Source organism: Haliotis cracherodii, unplaced genomic scaffold (genome assembly GCF_022045235.1).
Source record: "Haliotis cracherodii isolate W230 unplaced genomic scaffold, xgHalCrac1.p SCAF_4, whole genome shotgun sequence".
NCBI lineage: Eukaryota > Metazoa > Mollusca > Gastropoda > Lepetellida > Haliotidae > Haliotis > Haliotis cracherodii.
Genome location: NW_027266297.1, coordinates 10,006,322 through 10,028,062, shown reverse-complemented (window position 1 = coordinate 10,028,062; position 21,741 = coordinate 10,006,322). Strand labels below are relative to the sequence as shown.

At 40.1% G+C, this 21,741-nt stretch overlaps 1 protein-coding gene across 3 annotated transcripts in view; it reads left to right on the top strand.

Annotated features, from left to right (window-relative positions):
- Positions 1–21,741, top strand: part of LOC139480100 (uncharacterized) — a 109,813-nt gene that overhangs the window by 31,862 nt on the left and 56,210 nt on the right. For all 3 annotated transcript variants that reach the window (XM_071263117.1, XM_071263115.1, XM_071263116.1), the window contains exons 3-7: positions 6,645–6,739; positions 13,329–13,445; positions 16,652–16,755; positions 17,739–17,803; positions 19,819–19,973. In XM_071263117.1, coding sequence (XP_071119218.1) covers positions 6,645–6,739; positions 13,329–13,445; positions 16,652–16,755; positions 17,739–17,803; positions 19,819–19,973 — 536 coding nt within the window. The remainder of the gene's footprint in view (positions 1–6,644; positions 6,740–13,328; positions 13,446–16,651; positions 16,756–17,738; positions 17,804–19,818; positions 19,974–21,741) is intronic.

The window sequence follows — 21,741 nt, the reverse complement described above, 5'->3', positions numbered from 1 at the left end:
AAAGTAAAAGCTCATTGTAAAACCTCGCAAGACTAATGGTTGAACATGAATAAAGGGTGAGTGTGTGAGTGAGTGAGTTGGGTTTAACGCCGCTTTTAACAGTATTCCAGTTATATCATGGCGTGTTAGCTTAATGTGGGAGGAAAGCCCGAAGTGATGCAAGTCCCACTTCGGTGAGACACACTAGCACGGGTATGGTGCTTACAAACTTAGAAACATAATCGGGGCTTACCGGGTTTCGAACCCACAATCAAGCGAACCCACAATCAAGCGACGCAACTCTGCACAGCGAATCGCGGCACCTTAGACGACTGGGCCACCCGAACATGAATAAGACATGGGATTGACAAGTTTTATTGTTTGAAGCATACACTTTTAAACTGAATGTGAGACAGGACCCTATTGGACAGCTATCTATGTAAGTTCATCCTTAAGCACAGCAGCCTGCTTTCTGCTTATCATTGGTCCTTTTGTAGATCCTGATAGCTTCGTCTACAGTATGTACAGTAATAGTAGTAGTAGTAGTAGTAGTAGTAGTAGTAGTGTAATGTATGGACCATTACCTTCCAATTCTATTGCAACTGAATTATTTAACTCAGAGTTAAAAAAACTTGAATGTGGTGCAAATAAATACGAACGCGATGTTGAGCTTTCCAATGATATAATATAGAAAGATGAATTATCAAACGATACGCGGACCCCAATCACATGCACTAACAGCCAAGACTAAGATACTTTTACTCAACCACAAACAAACGAACATAACATCTTTCTCTCACTTCCATCCTTCCTGGTTTTCCTCCCATATTGAGAAGACATGCCTCAATACAACTGATATACTGTCCAAAACCTGTCAAACCAAGGTTACTATTCAACTCTGAAATGAGGTCGGATCGGTGTACGGTTAATCTGTGTATAATTTAGAATAATCACTTATTTAGATCTGTTTAACGGTCAAAATACGAAGGGCCAACATATTCGAAACAAGATATAAACATATTTTGCCTTGCCAAGAGTCGCTAGATACAGTTACCGAAAGACGATTTCTAGATCAAAGATATCGTTCACGAGCACATCTAATTCATTTCCTAAGGAGGTCAGTAGCGCGTTTGCACTCTTGCACTTTAGGTTACATGTAAGTAGTTTCGTTAAGCCTTGTCTCCATGACCTGTTAAATACAAGTGAGATGTTGTACAGAGTTGCTCCCCTTAGAGGTGCCAGGGTCTGATGATAATTGATTGGAAACCCAAATTCGCAACGATTGAGATCCTTTGTTTGTAAGCATCACATTCATTTTTTATGGGATTCATCGAAGTCGTTAACCCGTGGGGATTGCGGTTAAAATAGATCCCAGCAACCTTCTCTGTCGATTAAATCGATCTGGTAGTCATTCTCTGTTAGGTGATTTATTTCGTGTCATCGTTCATCGACAGCATGGTTTCGATTATTTACAGGCCTCTTTTATATACATAGCATATTGCTCAATGCGGGCTTAAACAACAAACAAACAAATATCGTTCAAACTGGCGTTGTGCCCAATACTGTCATTCACTCATGTCATGATGTTCAGATGTTTGTAATTTTGTTTGAACCCATTCCATATTCACAAATGTGAATTGTTAATGCAAGAGAATTAGAAATGTCGATTGTACGATTCCTACTACATTATGAGCATGTGTTTATGAACCACTATCAAATAGTGATGATACCAATTGTTCGCGAAAAAGAAGTGTATCCTGCCCCGCCGGTGGCACACGTCACAAACACATGCAAATGCAAGTCAATTGTTCACATGAAATACACGGTCACATTTGGTAATAGTCACAATGGAGAACTGAATCGGAAAAAAATTGCAAATGTCATTCAAAAATCTAGCATAAAGTTCTCTCATAATTCTAGCTGGCAATATAAGAGACATGGCTTCACATATTGAACCACTGAAGGGAGTGGAGCCCGCTCGTGCCGAGCGACCGTTGTAACTACTACTCTAGTTCACTATGATGCTGACATACAAAGGATTGCTCGAACGTTGTTTTCTGTCGCGCCCAACAATATTCAAACTGCCTGTTAAACAGGCAAGCCAATGGTTGTCAGTGTGAGCAACGATCCCGGCCGACAGAGCAGTTTGACCCACAATGGCCAAGGTCACACATTGCAACAACTTGATCCTCAATAATCGGTGTCTTCGACGAGAAAGGGCTCTAGGGACGTGTTCCGTTTAGCGTTTCCACAGAGAGTCACACAAAGCGTGTGACAAGGACACATCTGGGATTCGAACCTGTGACCACTGACATGCAAACCTGTGGCCTAAGACCACTTTGCCACAGTATCCCAGGAAATGTCTATAATTCTATTATCAACACACGCAATCAATTCAAGACTTACTTTGACGTTTTATTAATTTATCGTGTCATGTTGACGGAAACCAAGCACCGTTATGTCTGCTGATGCAATCCTGCATGTATCCTTGACATGTATCTGCTGTATGGATTTCTGAAATGACAATACAGTATTCACAACGGAAAACGAGACAAACGTTAATTTTAATTTGAGAACAACGAGCGTATCGCATTTTGTAAACGATTTTTGGCCAACACCTGCTCAAAACTATTGTGATAACATCTATTACATATACAGGGTATTGAACTGCGTATAGTAATATCTGCATTCATAATGGCACAAAGAGTAGACTTGAGATTTCAAAAATGAGGATCAGCAATCTTGTGACTGCCAGCGTACAAACATTACTAGCAATGTACTGTAAGGAATGTGCGTGTAGATGTAGAAGTTAAAGCGCTATCGGCTGGGGATATAAGATGGATGGTCGAGAAGAGGTGGGCTGCCATAGGGGAGTCGACAGACAGACACGGATGAGACAGACTGTCAGATTTACCAACAGGCTTGCATTCTATTTATTGTATTCTTTGTCTGGTCCAAATTCGATTATATTCAACCCGCTGTCATATAACTTCTTTAATTGTCATAAAGGTTGGCATGATGACCAAGGGGGATAGTTCCAAGGATAATATACAACTTCTTTATTAGAGTGAATACGACTTTTCGGTGTAGGTACTAACACCGTTATCAAGCAAGTGACGTAGAGAAATTTGAAGTATGACGGTTATATGCATATCGTCCTATAGCTGGAATTTGTCGGAGTGCGGCGTTAATCAAGAACAACAAAATTGTGTAAACACGATAACAACACCAACAGAAACAGAACATGTTCTGATTTTACAATTTTGCAACTCGAAAACCTGACAGAACAAAGGGATTTGCATTTGTATGCGTTGTCATGATTGCCATATAATTCGTAACTCGTTCCAACAGAGTTATGGGAGCTCGAAATGACACATCATAAAACGTGAATTTTTTTTTACACAATCACATGCAGAGTAAACCATTTATTTTATAGGCATGAACAGCGGGATCTAAATCTAGATAGAGCTCAATCTACTTATGGGAGCAAACTAAATATGTTGCTTAGTAATAATGTTGAAACAGTTGCGACAGATGTATATTCACATTAACAGTAAATATGTACTGTGAAACCTCGTTAATCCATACGCCTGAATCCGGAAGTATCACTATTTTACCTCGATATATCACTTTAGACGAGCCCCGTGGGGATCCAGCGTCATAATAGATTCCCAGAAACCTGGTCGTAAGATTTGACTTGATAGATCGGGGGTGAGGCTCGGTGACTAGGTTGATCATGTTGTCTCACACTGTACCCGTTTCAGTAACCACAGACTACTGTACATTTCATGTCTGTATCGCAACAAGCCAAAAATGTAAATTTGGTAATCCATTTAACAGTAGAAACGTCAGTCTTGTAAGAAATGTTCAATTAAAATGAAAACGTATAATTCCTCTGATAAAGACCGCCACCGTGGTCTAGTGGTACAGCGTCTGGTTCGGTGTTCGATTCCCTGCTGAGTCATAACAAAAGACGTTAAGAGATGGTACTTGTAACCCTGTCTGGTGCTCGGCATGAAGGAGATAAAACAAGGTCTGGTCAGCTCCGAGTCAGTATACTGTGTCTGAGTGGGGAATTCATGTTAAACTGCGGCATGGTATCTCAGTGGCACACACACACACACACACACACACACACACACACACACACACACACACACACACACACACACACACACACACACACACACACACACACACACACACACACACACACACACACACACACACACACACACACACACACACACACACACACACACACACACACACACACACACACACACACACACACACACACACACACACACACACACACACACACACACACACACACACCACCACCACCACAACAATCCGTGCTAGAGATTGTGTGCCGTACTCGTTTAACTGAAACGAATAATCTGATAGGTACTACTCATATTGTGCCAACAAATAGTCACTAAATGAATTTACAAATTCCAGGTAGTAACAAAAAACACAACTGAAATTGATAAATGTATAGTTGGGCAATCAATGTATAATGATGAAATTATCTGTCTATCGAATTTACCGTTTGTGTAATGGAGATATGGATGATTCAAATATAATCTAATATGATATATGATACAAGTATTTCTATTACAATGACATACAAATATATAACGTCAACGCCAGCGAATAACAGGTCTTGATTTTGTGCCGATACTGTTCTTCCCCTGTGCTTAAAATGAAATATAGTGATGAAAATTATATGAAAGGATCACTGAAAATCAGTGATGACTCGAGGAGTTCGTTTAAAGTGTAACCATGTCCTGCATTACCGTTAGTACCCGCCACTCAGTTTGTATAAGAAGTAAATGCTTGTTACATGACGCAGGAATAGAGACGAAATAGACAAAATTATATGCATAAACACTTAATTTTCAGACCGCCGTCGTGGTAGAGCGTTCGCCCGGAGAGCGGAGAGTCCGGGGTTCGATCCCCAGCCGCGTCATACCAAAAGACGTTAAAATATGGTACTTGTTGTTACCCTGTCTGGCGCTCTGCATTAAGGGGCTAAAACAAGGACTGGTCGGCTCGGAGTCAGTATACTGTGTCTGAGTGGGGTATTCATGTTAAATTGCGGCATGGTACCTCAGAGAGCTAGGACTATAAATCGGCATCCGTCCTGACTAGTACAAGCAGCCACACTCACACATACACGTGCATGCACGTCGCTATATAAGTGCAATAATCTTGGACGCGACGTTAAACCCCATTTCACCTCACCTCACTTAATTTTCAGTGGACAAGATTAGTAAAATTCCGGTAGAGCATTCCTGATTTTCCATCAGCAAGGGCGCATAATATATAGAGTATTACCATAGTCGGACCTGTTCAATTAAAAAAATGCAGAAATTACAAATCAGTTTGCTTCAAAAAGAAAATGTGCTCTAACTCTAGAATTTCTAAATTGCACCATGTGTGAAAACAAATTGTCTTTGTGTAATTGGAGTAATAATTAATTGTTCCACTGATCTACAAAAAGCAAACAAGGTTGGTTTTGAATGATATGAATAAATCATGTGCTGGAACTGCCACTTTGCTGGAGCATCTGTTTAAGTACGTATGAACAGTCAGTGCTTACTTGCCATCACCGAGCCAATCTTTCAGGCACGTTGCACTTTACGACGGGGGTTGTCCAAAGCGGTTACGTTAATTATCGATGAAAATACAAATACCAGAATGATCCAGGAAGTGAAATTGGAGCGTCTAGTTTAGTTTTCCAATCACATTTCTATATAACTACGTTTTTATTTGAGTAGGGAGGATCGCTGTTGATGTGTTTTACAGGCTTGTTAATCAAACAGGTTCTCTCAGAAGTATGGCAACTGATGAAAAGTTAAGATCACGTGTTTACTATCACATCTAAGTGAACCCTTTAAACCCCACGCAAACATTAAATGGCACATATGTTGATCAATATGTTATCACTTAAGCCTCAAATTATGTACCGGTACTTTAGCGGTCTACGAGACGATGGTGCCTTTATTAGTCCCAAGGGAGATATCTCTGGGTACACTGTCAAAACGGCTTGTACCGGCGGCATCTGCATCTGAGACCTGTAATTATTCGATGTGGCGTAGGCAGCAGTTATTTACCAATATGCCGTTATATCCAGGATTGTTTGTCAAACTATCCCCAGATCGTGTACGTGTGTGGTGAATTGAAATTAATCGGGTCTAATTAATTAGTCAGGTAATGGAATCTGAGACCATTAGGCTCAAATAAAGCTTGATGTAGTATGTTCTAGCGGCAGAGAAGGACATGCTCACCCTGAACACCTGTTGTCATCACTGATTTCAAGGGAGCCATTTCTATAATTGTCATCACTATTTTGTCTTTTATGACCAAGGGAATCTGTTTCGGGAGATAATGGAGACTGATTAGTCTCTGTCGTTGAATTTCTATAGTTGTATTTGTATGCAATACAGTGACACTTCACGATCGTTATTTCGAGTTGTCTTGGACAATTGGTCGAGTTATCCGAAATTAGCAAAGTGGCGGTAAAAGACCGAGATTTACGTTGTCTTACGTTGTTTCGCCTTAACCGACGTATGTCGAGTTAAGGGTTAACCTGAATGCAGACACATTCAATTACGAATACATCGAACTGCAAAACAATTGTTGTGTTTCTCCTGCAGATACTTCTATGGTTCTCTGGTGAATACATGCGAGTGTCCACCTGGCTATGAAGGCAGCAAGTGTCACCTGAAGACGGATAGACCCTTCCATCAAGGTAGGGATATGGTAAAGCATATGGGAGAAAAATATTGTTTTTGTTTTTCTGTAAAAAACTATTTATAGACGTGATACAATTAAATTGTCTGACTTTATAGATTAGTTAAATTAAATATGTTAAAATGATCCTGTCGATCCTGATACGTTGAAACTATACTGGTGGGAAGAAATAAGGAGACACATATTAAAAAAACATTTGTTTGGCTTGGTTTCTCATTGTGACCCGAATATTGAGGGAAATGTTTCTTGATGGCCGAAGATTGTTGACGATGACTGGAGATTGACGATGGCCGAAGATGGTTTTGTGATGACTGGATATTGTTTAACAATGATCGAAACCTTGTTAACAATGATCAGAAGTTGATTCCTCGAGATTTTTTGGCGATGACCGAAGTACAGACATTTACATCTCTGCCTTATTTGAAATACCATGTGTTCTCTTATTTGTTTCCGCCAGTATATATACACAAGGTAGTTTACATGTTATTTAATGAATAAAAAAGTAACAATTTTGCATTAATTTTTTACTTCAAATTCATCTCAAACGTATCTTAGGACATTGATTTAATGCAAACGTTGCAATGCGGATGTAAAGACATCGGTGTAATTACTTATTCTCTTTCATTCCAACCTCGTCATTGTAAAACCTAACTGGAAATCAAGTTTTTCATCAAGAAATTTTAACATTTAAGGTTTATTTAGGATTTGTGTAGAGTACATTGTCGAACACTTTGTGTGTGTGTATTCCACAACAGTCTGTGTGTATTTCTTCGTTTAAGCACGGGCACAACGTTCTACTAATTTGATAGCATGATCCTTTGTCATATTTTGTGGATGTTCTAGTGTGATACTTCTTCTTCTAACGATACATATTAAGTTGTTACGTTGTTACGTTTTGGGGAAACCTTGTGTGGGTACGTATTTGGTGTATGGACTAATTAGTTAGTCCTCGGAATCTATTTATATTGTGGGGAGGGGGGTGAGGCACGGGTGGCCCAGTCGTCTAAGGCGCCGCGATTCGCTGTGCAAAGTTGCGTCCCTTGTGTAACCCAGAAACCTATGATTGTGGGTTCGAATCCCGGTTCGCCCCGATTATGTTTCTAGGTTTATCAGCACCGTACCCGGGTTTCACCGAAGTGTCAAACGTCTGAGACGTGCATCACTACGGGCTTTCCTCCCACATTAAGCGGACACGCCGTGATATAACTGGAATACTGTTAAAAGCGGCGTTAAACTCAACTCACTCACTCACTATATAAATGGATAATTCAGAGAAAATGACAGCCCTGTGCTATCACACAAAAGTGATCATTTCTCATACTCATAAATCAGGGTGCTGAAAAATCAAGTTTAAGTGTAATGATACATTCATCAATATTGATAACTGATCATTGTTGTCACACATTAGTTATCAACGTATTGTGATTCCAAGTATTTAAGCGACGATGGGACAACCTAGTAGTTAAACATTCGTCCCATTGCCATAGTATGAATAAAAACGACATAATACCATACCCGCTTACAGTGTTGGATAATTTGGATAGATGTTTAATTACGGTATCATTCCTGTTGCACATCTAATCAAAGTACTACCACTCCTTCAGATACATAGGAGGCGTCGGTTTAGCCTAGTGGTTACAGCGTTCGCTCGTCACACTGAAGACCCGGGTTCGATTCCCCCAAATGGTTATGAGGCAAATATTTGGTGTCCTGCTGTAGCTGATGCAAGCGATCCAAACCCTATTCACTTTCTAATAATACATTAATCCTGATTTTGATTCCAGTATCACAAAACCAAACAAGACCGGTTGTGGTGACAGGATTATGTTCATACATCAAATCAAGGCTCATTACTAAACCATGTCTTTGTCAGTCAACAAGTTACACATTTCCAATTTCACTCCCATTAACGCATTCTTTTACAGTTGAACCTATGCACGAAGGTAAGACTTTAATGAGACACTGGCAGCTTGGTTTCAAGCTGTCATGATCACCCGCGGCGCCTTTTTTACTCTTCTTGAAATATTTTGTCTATGTGTTTATATTATTCATTGGGTGTCATATGTGTCATTTATAACGAAAACAGTCATCATTAGCTTCATCGGTCGTAGACTAGAGGAGCTTATACAATGGGTCCGTCGTCCGTCTGCCGTCACGTTAAACCGTCACCACGTTTCTATGAAGGAATGGTCAAGCTCGATGTCAGGTAGCTCATAGGCTAAATATGATCTGGCAAAACATTTCAGATATTGTTTTTCTATCAATTGAGATAGATGTTTGATGGAGTTTAACCAACTGATACAGGTCATGTCAAAGGAATTTCAAGTTGATCGCCATCCAAATCGGTCAGTGGTAAAATTTGATACAGTTATTTTTGTATTGATTTGAGACTGTTTAAAAGGATTTGAATGAAGTTCAATTTACAATCCAAGTTAAATATCATCAACTGATCAATCTTATGGTTATGTGATAACGACTAAAATTACCTTGGGTTCATTTCTAAACTAAAATTTCAACACAATATTGTTAATTGTTAATTAATTTTCGAAACATTTGCCCACATATGTACGAAACCAGTGTATCGAGAAAGTCTGAGATGACTCACAAGAGGTCCCACTACTATGAGACTGATGGATGAAAAACGGATATCAAAAGAGTTCGAAATTGCAATTTACAGACAAATCAGATGTCAATAGTAAGGGAGTCAACATCCATTTATTATGATATTCCCCAAATTGACAACAATCTGGAAGTGATGTAAGACACAATACTGAACATGGATTTTCACCATTTATTGTTCTTTGGAATCTCTTGCATGGACATCTAACTTATTGGTTTCATATCTGATCACCATGTGGCGCACTTATGTGTTTTTAGTGCACCTGGTCTATAAAACCAGTCCAGCATGTGTCATGATGCGTTTCTCCATCGGCTGTGTGTTAACTCTGAAACCACTGGACCAATAGAGTGACACGTTTGCATGTTCGAGAGATTCCTATTTCCAATATGGTCCCAGTATGGTAGCCATATTAACAAACCAGTTCGATATTTAACTACTGTTGTTCCCGATAATTGGCCCCGTGAAACCTTTGCTTATAGTTAGAGACGACTTAATGGATCGCCTAGTCAGACTTGATTACTTGGTTGAGTTGATCATTGTATCCTGATCCTGTAGGTCGTTGCTAAAATGCATCGTTGCATTGAACAACAAACAATGGAAGTCTTAGTTCAGTAAACTTTATGGTATTCATATTTATTCGAAATACATTATAAGCTGTAGCTGACCCGATCCTTGTCAGAGTCCCGGTACTTCAAAAGTTTTTACCCACAAAACCCCTTTATAGATATCGTTTTCTTATATAGCAATTACAGTTAGTGCTGTAGACATCGATGTAGCATTCCCAAGATACATAGATATCAGACGAGCTACAGAGATTTGGTGCTGCAGCTAAGTTGTTGCAAACAAGTTTTAATACAAATGCGTACGTGTCTATGTGTTTGTCGAGCGTTTGCTAAATGTGTTGTCTGCTGTAATCTCATTTCACTTCATAATCTGCGTCGCATTAATGCTTTTTCATAACATTACACTGTACTAGCACCCTGTATCTGTATCTTTCCTGCGTGTTGTTAAGCTAATACTTCCAATGCCTGACATCTAACTCCTGACATTGTGCTATTGCTTAATAAATTTGGATGAAGGATGAAGGCACACTTTCATCTCAGTTGCCCGCCAAGGTATCTCCCTGTTAGTTCAAAACGCTACGCCAGAGAACACTCAGTATTGATGATCTGCCGAAACAGATTCCATTGGGCGCAAAAGGCAAACTAGTAATGACATTTATAAAATCACTGTAGTGTTAGCGATATTGTAAGCATGTCCTACTCTATCGGTAACACCCGTCACTTCGTGGCCACCATCTTTTCACAAAGCATACACACAACTGTTTCTAGTGAAGTGGTGTCGCTAATGGATGCATGCCAATTTAAAATATTCACTGACTTCAGTTTTGCAATATGCAACTTTGTAGCATGTGAGTTCTTAATTCGTACTATCGGGATATAGGGATAACGTTTTATCTCGGGTTCATGCAGTTTCAATATTCCCTTCTCATTTGCTTTTTAAGCCGTAGAGTAATGCAACATTGACATTTCACTAGTCTAGTCGTCACAGCTAAAATGTAGCAATGTTAAAAAGTACCTATAGGACTAGCATACATAACTAAAATGGAGTGTATGAATCATCCTCGGTTTTATAGTGACTAAACTGGGTTAGTGTCTACCCTGGAATATGAATGGTAGTCAAAATTATCATTTTGGGATGGTACAGATTATGATACATGTAGTTTAACCCATACTGGCCTCCGTAACCTCCGTCATATTGGCTATGAGCTGAATACCTGCCTCCGGTATTCATATGCTCCTATTCAACATTGTTTCAGCAATGAACTCTCAATACTGAAACTTCAGCATGATAAGGAAACATTCGTTCCTTGGAGGAATATTCTCATACTAATAATATGATCAGTGACTTGGTACATCGTGCCTTGTTTTGGTTGTCTTGTCAAACAGTATTTCTATAAGAACAGTGAGACTTTCGTAATCAGGAAAGTTCGTTGTACATCATGGTCTGAATTAACACCTGGATTCTAGAGTTGTGAACGAGGTGGTCGTTTCTGTGTTCAATTGCGGGATGGGTGAATGAGTTTGTCAGTGGTGTTAATCTGGACCAGAGAAACCAGTGACAGACTAACATTACAGTTATCCCCACTGTCGGGATATGACAGCACTCGGAGCCCCATTTTCTTGGCTTCTGCCACGATCATTTGAAACTTGAGAAATACCGTTATATATTATTGTTTCCTGAAGACAAACCTCGACAGACCAAGCATTGATGAAAGGCAACTGTTCAGTAGCTAGTCACGACATTTGTACCAGCCCGATCTCAGTCACGACGAGCATGAGGTAGCAGGGATCATTTCTACTCCGAAGTTACAAATGAGATATTTGGGGAAAGAATAGCGGCCTCTGTTGAAGCCAATATACCTCTGCCGTTTCCATGTGATGAGTTTACAGTATGTACAATGCGATCATTAGATATAGGATAGACCTTCATTCTTTAGTGGTTTTATGTTTCAACACACTGATATGTGCTGTGATGACATGTGGTCCTGTGTACACCACACAGGTCACAAATCAGGTGAAGTTAACCAACCCGTGTCACGGAGAATGGTTGGATGGATGACCGTTGTCGGCAGCTTGGCTACTGAGATTGTCTGGGGCTTCGGTCTTTCCCCACCCACAAGAACGTGTAGCACATGTGGTATCTCCTTAGGCTGTTCAAAATATGCCTCACTCAGCAGTGAAAGGGTACCTGGTAGGATATGGTTATGGTTATTATGCAGCTTGGGTTCTATACTCCCTGGGGAGCTGAGATAGTGAATCGAATGCACACTGATTAATTGCCGGGGCAATAATGGTGTCAGCACTTTGAGCATCCGTCAACGGATGGCCTACAGCGCATTACAAAATATCCATGTATTATTACTTTTCCAAAAACATCTCGTTTATGACTCGGGAATAAAATAGACCCCTAATATTTCATGTTCGTCATGGGGGCACGGGGGGCCCAGTCGTCTAAGGCGCCGCGACTTGCTGTGCAGAGTTGCGTCCCTTGGGCACGCCAGAAACCTATGATTGTGGGTTCGAATCCCGGTTCGCCCCGATTATGTTTATAGGTTTGTCAACACCATACCCGTGCTCATGGGTTTCACCGAAGTGGTAAACGTCTGAGACCTGCATCACTTCGGGCTTTCCTCACACATTAAGGTAACACGCCGTGATATAACTGGAATACTGTTAAAAGCTGCGTTAAACCCAACTCACACACTCACTCATGCTCGTCATGACTAAGATGGAACTGATACAAATGTAAAACATATTTCCTGTTATCAGCGTCAGAGGTGGAAGTACAAAACGTTAAACAACTGCAAGAAAACATCATCAATGATTTGGCGTTGTGTTATACAATAGCTAATCACAACAAGTAGAATAAGTGATATGAAGGTATAAAGCTGTTTGTGTCCTGGGTGATTTTAAGATTGTCACGGGTAACATGTAGTAACGAAACTCCACAGCCCTACAAATATCAATACATTGGGATATTATGTGGAGTAATTTACTGATGCTTTGGGAAAGCTGTCAGGTGAATGGAACCTATCTGAAAGGGACACTAACTGATACTAATCCGTGAACGATTTATCGTCTTTCACGCGTACATTTGTCAAATGTTCATCCAAGCTATTCTCTCTATCTTCTGTCTTTATTATTACTTCCACTACATTATTTCTCTATTCTGACTTAACCGTATGAACCTAACGTGTGTGTTACGGCACCAACCGTTCATAACAATAATCAAGTAACCATATCACGCTTTTTCAAACTCTCTTCGGCACCCATTGCAAAACATTTTAGGTTACTCATACTAAATATTCAAATGTTATTTGCTCAGATCAGTATCAGAACTACTCTCTTTTGTTCTGATTAACCCAGTTTTGTAAAATGTAAAACACGTGGTTGTCTTGTTTCAGACTGTGAGAACCTTGGTTGCAGTCAGTTGTGTGAACAGTCTCAAGATGGAAGCTTTTATTGTTCGTGTTTGGAGGGATTTAAGCTGGATACCAATAATGCCACTTGCATGGAGAAAGGTAAAGCCTACGAAATGGAGTCTCTAGCCCATATTGTGATATTGTAATTACATAATACTACAAGCCTTGGTACGTAAATAATTGACAATTTGTTTCTTGAAGAAATGAAACGTGTTTGTTACGTTTCGAGGCTACCTCTTCCCTCTTCATTATGATCGAATCAATACATATAGATACAGTTTGGTTGCGCTCACACAGGAGAGTATATTCATATACACAGATAAGAAGATACTAGGAATGCAAACAGGAATACAAGGGGGCAGTAGTGAAAGATTAACAATGGCGGTAATGATAATTGTTCTATTTGTTGTTCAACGCCGCACTCAGCAATATTCCAGCCATATGACGATAGTCTGTAAATAATCTTCACCAGACAATCCAGTCATTAGCATCGATCATCGCTTTTGGGATACGGTGAAATGCATGCACCAAGTCAGCGAGACTGACCACGCGATCCCATTAGTCGCCTCTTTGAGGATTGATTTGAGTATATACTGAGTGGGTACATGCCTTGATCGCTGTTAAAAGAAGACACTCTGACAAAATGAGTAATTCATATACATTACCAAAAGGGTAGCCTAGTGGTTAAAACGTTCGCTCACACCGAAAACCCGGGTTCGATATCCAACAAGGGTACAATGGGTGAAGCCCATAGCTGGAGTCCCCCGCCGTGATATTGTTGGAATATTGCTAACGACGGCGTAAAACTACACTGCACAGCTCCGCAAAACATATTATTTATGTTATTATACGCCAAGGATGTCCTGAAGAATAGATTCGACAAACTAAGTGCTTTACGGACAGAATGCGCGTCCATAAACAACAAATAAAGACCCCAAAATAAAGTACACCCCCTTAAGCGCTCACTTCGACAAATGCGTAGCAGTAAAGGACATAATATTTAAGATATTCCTTTTCTTGTAAATGAATACTGCTGGTGCCATGCAGCGTAAAGCTAAAGAAAACCTTTTCATTAAAAAGTTGTGTGCATCGTTAAATAGGTAACGCAATATATATGGAAATAATAATGACACCCTCAATAGAATCCGGTCCACTTTATGCACAGGTGGGTATTTACCGCATATTCTTACATTCCTCACTTAGATTACTTGTATCTTTTCTCCCGAAACTGATCATCATATCTCTCCCGATTTGGGATGCGATCGTTCGACTACAGCGTTTATATACATTGCCCAGCTACATCTATGTGGAACAACTCACAAGACTCTCCCCTCTCAAAAATAACGTCGTCATATATACGACATCATCAAGTTGCAGCTTTGTCGATTCATTATTTCCCCATATCAAGCCTACCGTTGTGGTGAAGATAGAAAATCGAAGGCTAGAAGCTACGGTCAGGGTGCCGTTGTGTATGTGCTTTTAAATCAAAGAGCTGGTCTCATGATCTCAATGGCTTCACCATCCCCCCATTAACGATTTGAGACGCAATTTGTTTTATGAATATTGATTTTAGTAGATTTATCACGGGGTCTTAATGAGGCCTGCTTTTTAGAACTTTAGCTTCGAGAAGCATGCTGGTATTGATTCCATCTGTCTCTGGAATAATAATCACAAGGCAAACTGACTCAGATATCTATGACTGTTAATAACGCATTTATGACCCATATGCAGCATGTATGGTATATAGTATAATGTAATTGGAGCGCTTCATGCACGGTTTCATATAACAATGCGCTTGGGTCTCTTTATGCCAATCAATCATTGCTCGATGGTAAAAGACCAAAGTAGGATGTACGTTCACCATCACATCCTGATTTAGAGAGCATATCATGAAAATGCACCACTGGTAGAACTGAACTTGAACAGCCCAACCGTAATCTACTGCGTTCGGCTAGTGGATAGTTGGCTAGTTCTATCAATGTGTCCCGAGTATGGCCATTCAGTCCCCAAATCATGGTATTGATACGCCTTCCTTGTTAGATAATGGTGCAGTGGGGATGCAAGATTAAGAGCACTACGGGCTTAAAGCTTGGATAATATGCTGCCCCACTGAACAGGTTTAATGTGTTGCAAACACTGACGTCACACTGTCAAATTAAATATTTAGTGCTTGTCATATAACTTTCAAAGGAACTCTCCGATCCGCACAACTAACCATAATTGTGAAACGAGTCATTAGAGGGAAATTTTCGAGGAGGCCTGAAGTATGCACGTGTGTAGGTGGGGCAAAAGGCATAACCTGTTGTTGGAGAACCTTTATTGCTATTGTAAATAATGATTCTAATGGTAATGCAGATAAGGTTACCAAGTTCTTCCACAAAGCACCTAAGTGGTTCACTCATACATTATTAAAACTACTTCTTAGGCCATCTTCTTTATGTCCTATGTCATTGATAGTTCATGGCACATCTGTCCAAACCAGAGTGTCTCTGTTCAAGCATGCGGATGAGTATGAGTATGAGTGTAGATACGGTTAGTTGAGTTCAGTTCAACGAACGTCTTACAATCCAGACAAATGTGTCCTTTCAACAAATCTGGGGAAAAACCTCTTCAACAAAGATCATCAACCTGTAAACTGGATTGATCTGATTAAAATATCTTAATTTCGCATCTCATCATGATTTCATTTTAAACAAAGACGCCATTGCCATTCGGGGTTAATTGAAATTAAGCGTGATATGGTTTGTACATGACGGAATGACCCAGTCTTATCATTTTCAGTACGATATCAACATGCCTTAAAAAGCATGGGTGTAAAAACTATCAGCAATCACACGATAGTGTAATTACGTTATTCTAACCATCGCTATGACTCTCTCTGTTGACGATTCGGGGGCGGCCGGGTAGCCTAGTGGTTAAAGCGTTCGCTCGTCACGCCGAAGACCCGGGTTCGATTCCCGACATGGGTACAATGTGTGAAGCCCATTTCTGGTGTCCCCCGCCGTGATATTGCTGAAAGCGGCGTAAACCGTACTCACTCACTCACTCACTCTTGTTGACGATTCAAGACCATTTTCACAATTTGGAAATACGAACGAGAGAGGTAGACCCAAGTAAAAACATAAAGGTGTCATTTACCAAGTCAAAATAAATGAGAATATTAATTTGTGTAATTGCATCAAACGCCGTGTTGTCCGATATAAAGATTCATGATCTCTGTCGAACAAAAGGATGTCAGCGACTCTCCTCTTTTCCTGAATGCTATGTTGGATATTTTGCAAATACTTCCTTTCTTTGATTCCCAGAAATGTATCGAATTACTGTCACTGTACCGGTCAGAAAAGGCGTGATGATCCCTGCTGAATTTACATCACCACAGTTTGATGCAACGGCCACCTTGAAAGGACGGGTATGTGTTATGTTGTAATAGCTGTACATAAACCACGAGTCGTTTATGACAGTAGATACGGTTAGTTAAGTTTCTTGTTAGCTTATTTCAAATTGACCAGTACCCGGTTCCACAAAGCGATCGTCTGTGTTACAGTATTGGAGTTACGATCGCCTTAGCTCTACGAATACTTTGTGGGAAGGGGGCCAGATGACAAGGGTTTCTGCTGCATCTCAGACAGAGGAAAAGGTGCAAGCACCTTGGTGACATAGTTAAGACAAGAAAAGATTACTCTGGACAGTCTTGTCTTTATAGTTTTGACGCTTTCATTTATCTTCCGTTAAAATCCGGACAATAGTGACATTCTCAGAATATAAATCATAACCGGATTTTATAGCGGACAAAACCAAAAATTATCTATCGCCTTAAAGATTGGATGTTTTCAGATAAGGAATGATTATGGCGAGAAACACTTCTGCTTTAATAGTTTCAGCTATACTTATTTCTATTTATAAGTTCGGAGGGGGAACGAGTTGTGACTCGTAAGTACAAGAATCAGAGGGTTGTAGGTTCGAATCTCAGATTCAATTATAGTGAATGGTTTGCCAGAGAGGGGAATAGATATATCTCAACATTACATATTTCAGTTAATGTCACACATTACAATATGACACAATGACATACATTATTATTGTTGATGATGTTGAATATTGAGGGATGGATGGCCGAGTGGATATAGGAGCCGCAGCTCTACTGTGCAGAGTCGTGTCCTTAGTCGTGGCAGGATCGGGTGATGAATGACCCTTGGTCTGTCAAATCTATATCCTTTCTTGTGGGTTCCACCAAAGCCGCAAACGTCTGCGACATGCGACACACCCAAGTTGCATAAGTTGATACAATCGCTGTCTCACTAATGTCGGAAGACAAATTTATAAAGAACGTTACCTTCTATTATTATTTCTGTTACATATAAATGATGAAACAATTGTCTTTTCATGCGACAGGTAATCTATACCCTGGATCTCTCGGGAATAAAATCTGTAACAAGATTTGGATTTGATGGCCTCAGGTTTGTTATTTTTACTCTACTGTTTTTCTATCTACATGTTTAAGACGATTGGAGATTCCATAAAGCGATTCATGGGGCCATTATAGACCTTTTAAGTAGAGTCTATCATGTAATGGATTTTTCGAGCATATAAAACAAAAATAGCGCGAAAGCATAGCAGCATCACTTGACACATCACTGTATCATCGTTATAGCATCAAGCATCAAGCGTCAGTATAGCGTTGATGTTGTGTCGTTGTAGTAGTTATCAGAGTAACATTATTGTAGCTTGTAGCAGCCATCTAGCAGCACTTAAGTACACAAGAATAACTATAATTGCGAGACATGCCATAACTCACACACTCACTCACTCACTCACAGCCGTGGATAGCATTTGGTTCAAATGCAAGTTTTATCGCTTAATGTTTTCAATTTTTTGCTCTTGGCAAGTGGAACACATTTCTTCAGAAAATAAGCTCAGAAATTCTAGAGAAGCGTAGTGGTGCAAGAGAACTACCGGATGTAAACCTGGATCATATGCTTTTCCTCAGCACATAATTCATTTCCCTTGCTTAAAACATCCAAATTGAACGCAAGGTTCTCAATCACCTCCTTGCTAAATAACTTTACAACAACAACTTTTGAACCACTACATTACGTTTGTTTTACATCCTCGGAGAACATTATATAAGGAATGATTTAGTAAACATAGAATATATCTCATTCTGCAATAATAATAATGATGATGATGGTCATCTCAATGTCAGTATTGATATTGTTGATGTTTATGTACTGCTGGGCTGTACAGAAATGAGTGTCAACCAAGCGAAGTGCCGTATCAAATCAGCCCAGACTCGGTTTTTCAAGGAGAGGCTATCTGAACAACCGCTGAATCGAGTATACGTGCAGTGTGTTGAGAAAATCAGCAACCCTGCAGAGTACTTCGCTTGGATGAAGTCGGCTGGCCTGAAAAGAGAAACAGAAGGCTCTCTGTTTGCTGCTCAGGATCAGTCACATCCTACTCGAAACTGTCAATGTGTGATTTTGCATCAAAATGTAAATACGAAATGCAGATTATGCAATGAATTTAATGAGACTGTCCAACACATTGTCAGTGGAAGCCCAGCTTTGGCACAGACACACTATCTTAAGTGACATGATGGAATGGCTCGGTCATTTTATTACCGTCTTTGCCATGCTTGTGGTTTTGACACATAGGTCCATCCATGGTACGACCCAGAATATATAGAAGCGTCATGGAAAATGATAAATACAAAATTCTTTTGAATAGCCCCGTATACAGCCTCATGCCTATCCAGGCCAACAACCCTTATCTTGTCCTTTTTGATAAATCCAATGATCGGTGCCTTAGGTTTGGTACCTCCCAATCTTTTGACTGACATTGGAAGGGGATCCGGGTTTGCTACCAGGAATACAGCCCTTCTGACAATCTGGGTAATGCAGAAGACTGCAGTGTTGGGGAGTCTCCACATTCTCCGAAAAGTTCTGGGTGGATTCGACTGGGCAGAGCTTCCAATGGGAAGTCCCATTCGCTGTCTGGGCTGCATGTAGAGTAGGCAAGGGCCCTGAGCTGATGATATATACTTATTACCCAGGATCGGTGAACATTCAGTTTACATTCTCAGCCCCCTGAGGTGTTATATTTACTAGGTCCTAGTAACGTGGCAAGCACATATAGCAATTGGGAACCAGTGTTAGGCGCCACAGTTTGCAACTCGCTTAACCCAAGGATAGGCTGGTCGTGTGTTTGAGATTCTCCCGGATTATAGTCCTTTCAGCACCATATCCGTTTAATCGCCATGGAGCATGTGCATTATGCAAAGTCGCGCCAACTCTTAAGTACCATAACTATGCTCGTGGGTTTCTATTAAAGGACTGGGGTCCACCATGTGCTACTTTGAAATTTCCCTTATATTTTTTAAATACTAGAGTACATGTAATTACTTGCAATCATTATGTATGCATAATGGTCATTTGAAACATACTACATAATACTGTCATCATTATATTTACAGAGATAAATCTGGCGAGAAGGTCATGGCGTTCCACTTCTACGTTGAGAACATTGAGTTGGAACTGGTCTACAGAGGTCTGCAGTTCTTGACCACGGGCAGTAGGTTATTCGGTGTAGAAGTCGACAGTGCTGCCATGAAATATCAGGCAGATCCAGGTGAGTAATTACCTCGGTTGTCAAAGAACAAGAACATGCGTTACTCCTTAAAGCCTTTCGTGTCATTCCAGACAAACTGTGTCCCTTACGTGGACATTTTGACTGGGTCAATGCGTCGCCTTTGCACATTATTTTTGTTGTGTTTTGCTTAGCTTCAGAGGGAAGAAATACATTTTTAAATATAAAAATATACAAAATTGAATTTACAACTGATTTGTTGAAGATTTTGAGAAAACGGTTGATAACTGATTAGTTTAAAGTAGTGCTATGTTCGCAGTGCAACATTACTGTGTCGAAGTTGAAAGCCAAGGTTCTGGATTTCCTCTGCTCCGAATGGAACCTTTTCAAATATAGGGCGATGGGGTCGTGGCAAGGTCATCTCATATCGGGAAATAGTTATTTTTAACGAGGGCAGGTCATATAGTCTCGCGTGCTTAATGGGTGGATATGAAAAAAACATCCGGTGGGATGTGAGATACACAAATATGAGAAAATACAGATGAGCTTAGAGCAAGCGAGTATAGCGAGATGTACGATCAAGTTCTTGAACTACTAGTCATAACATAAATTCTGTCATAGTAAAACAGCTGTGGGGACTCTGGGTAATTCACAAAACGGTTCACACACCTGAAATTATCACTTGTTATATTGTTAGACAAAGAGTGCAAAAGCTAAAAAAGTTTTCTTTTATAGTCATGCGCTCATTTTGTTTGGTATGTCTTGTTAGTGTGTCTCATGTAAGATCTATCGAATGGGAATACGGGTGGCCCAGTCGTATAAAGCGCCGCAATTTGAGGTGCAGAGTTGCGTCACTTAGGCGTGCTACAAACTATGATCGTTGGTTCGAATCCCGTGATTATGTTTTTAGGTTAGTCAGCATCCTCATCGTTCCCGTGGATTTGTAAACCCACATTAACCTTACACGTCGTGAAATAACTGAAATACCATTCAAAGACAGCGTTAAACCCAACTCACTCTATCGAGAAGGCAAAACGATGAATGGACCATGTAGTTTGCACCATAGAATACTCAAGTAGTATGGAGGAGATAGTCTGTCCGAATAATAACTACATGTATTTGATCATCTGTTTTGTCTCTGACAGACAGATAAAGAATTACGGTCAGATGTCAATGTGATTGAAGGTAGATCGGCGTGTGAATTAGGACAACGTACATTAATCTCTTGTCTCGATTATTGATTATGTATCAGATCCAACGTGAACTACGCCACCCCCAAAATACTCCAAAACCGTTGTTTAAGTGTAGTTTACCTTTTACAATAGTTTAATAGCTCGGTTATCATTAACTATATATACGCGTCTGACCGCTCAGCATTAAAGGAATAAAACAAGGACTGGTCGCCTCGAGTCAGTATACTGGGTCTGAGTATGGTATCCCTGTGAAACTGCGGCAAACATCTCCCTTGGCCTACACTTTAAAACCGACACACATGCACACACAGGCTACTTTTGCCTCTTCGTCTGGTTTTCTTCTAAATTAAGAGAAAATCAATGAAATATTTTGTAGAAGGCTGGAATGTTTCAATTGTTTCGGCTATTTCTAAAATCAGCTGATCCTATAGTCAGTCACTGCTCAGGTACATCTGAGAATATGTATGACTCGTTTCAGATGTAGCAAGTTTAAACTTGCAATTGACTTGGGGAGATACACAAATGTCCCATACACTGAACGATTATGTAAATATTGTATAGAAAATGGTACATCTTTTATTGAAGATGAATTTCATGTTTTACTAGTATGTGAGCGT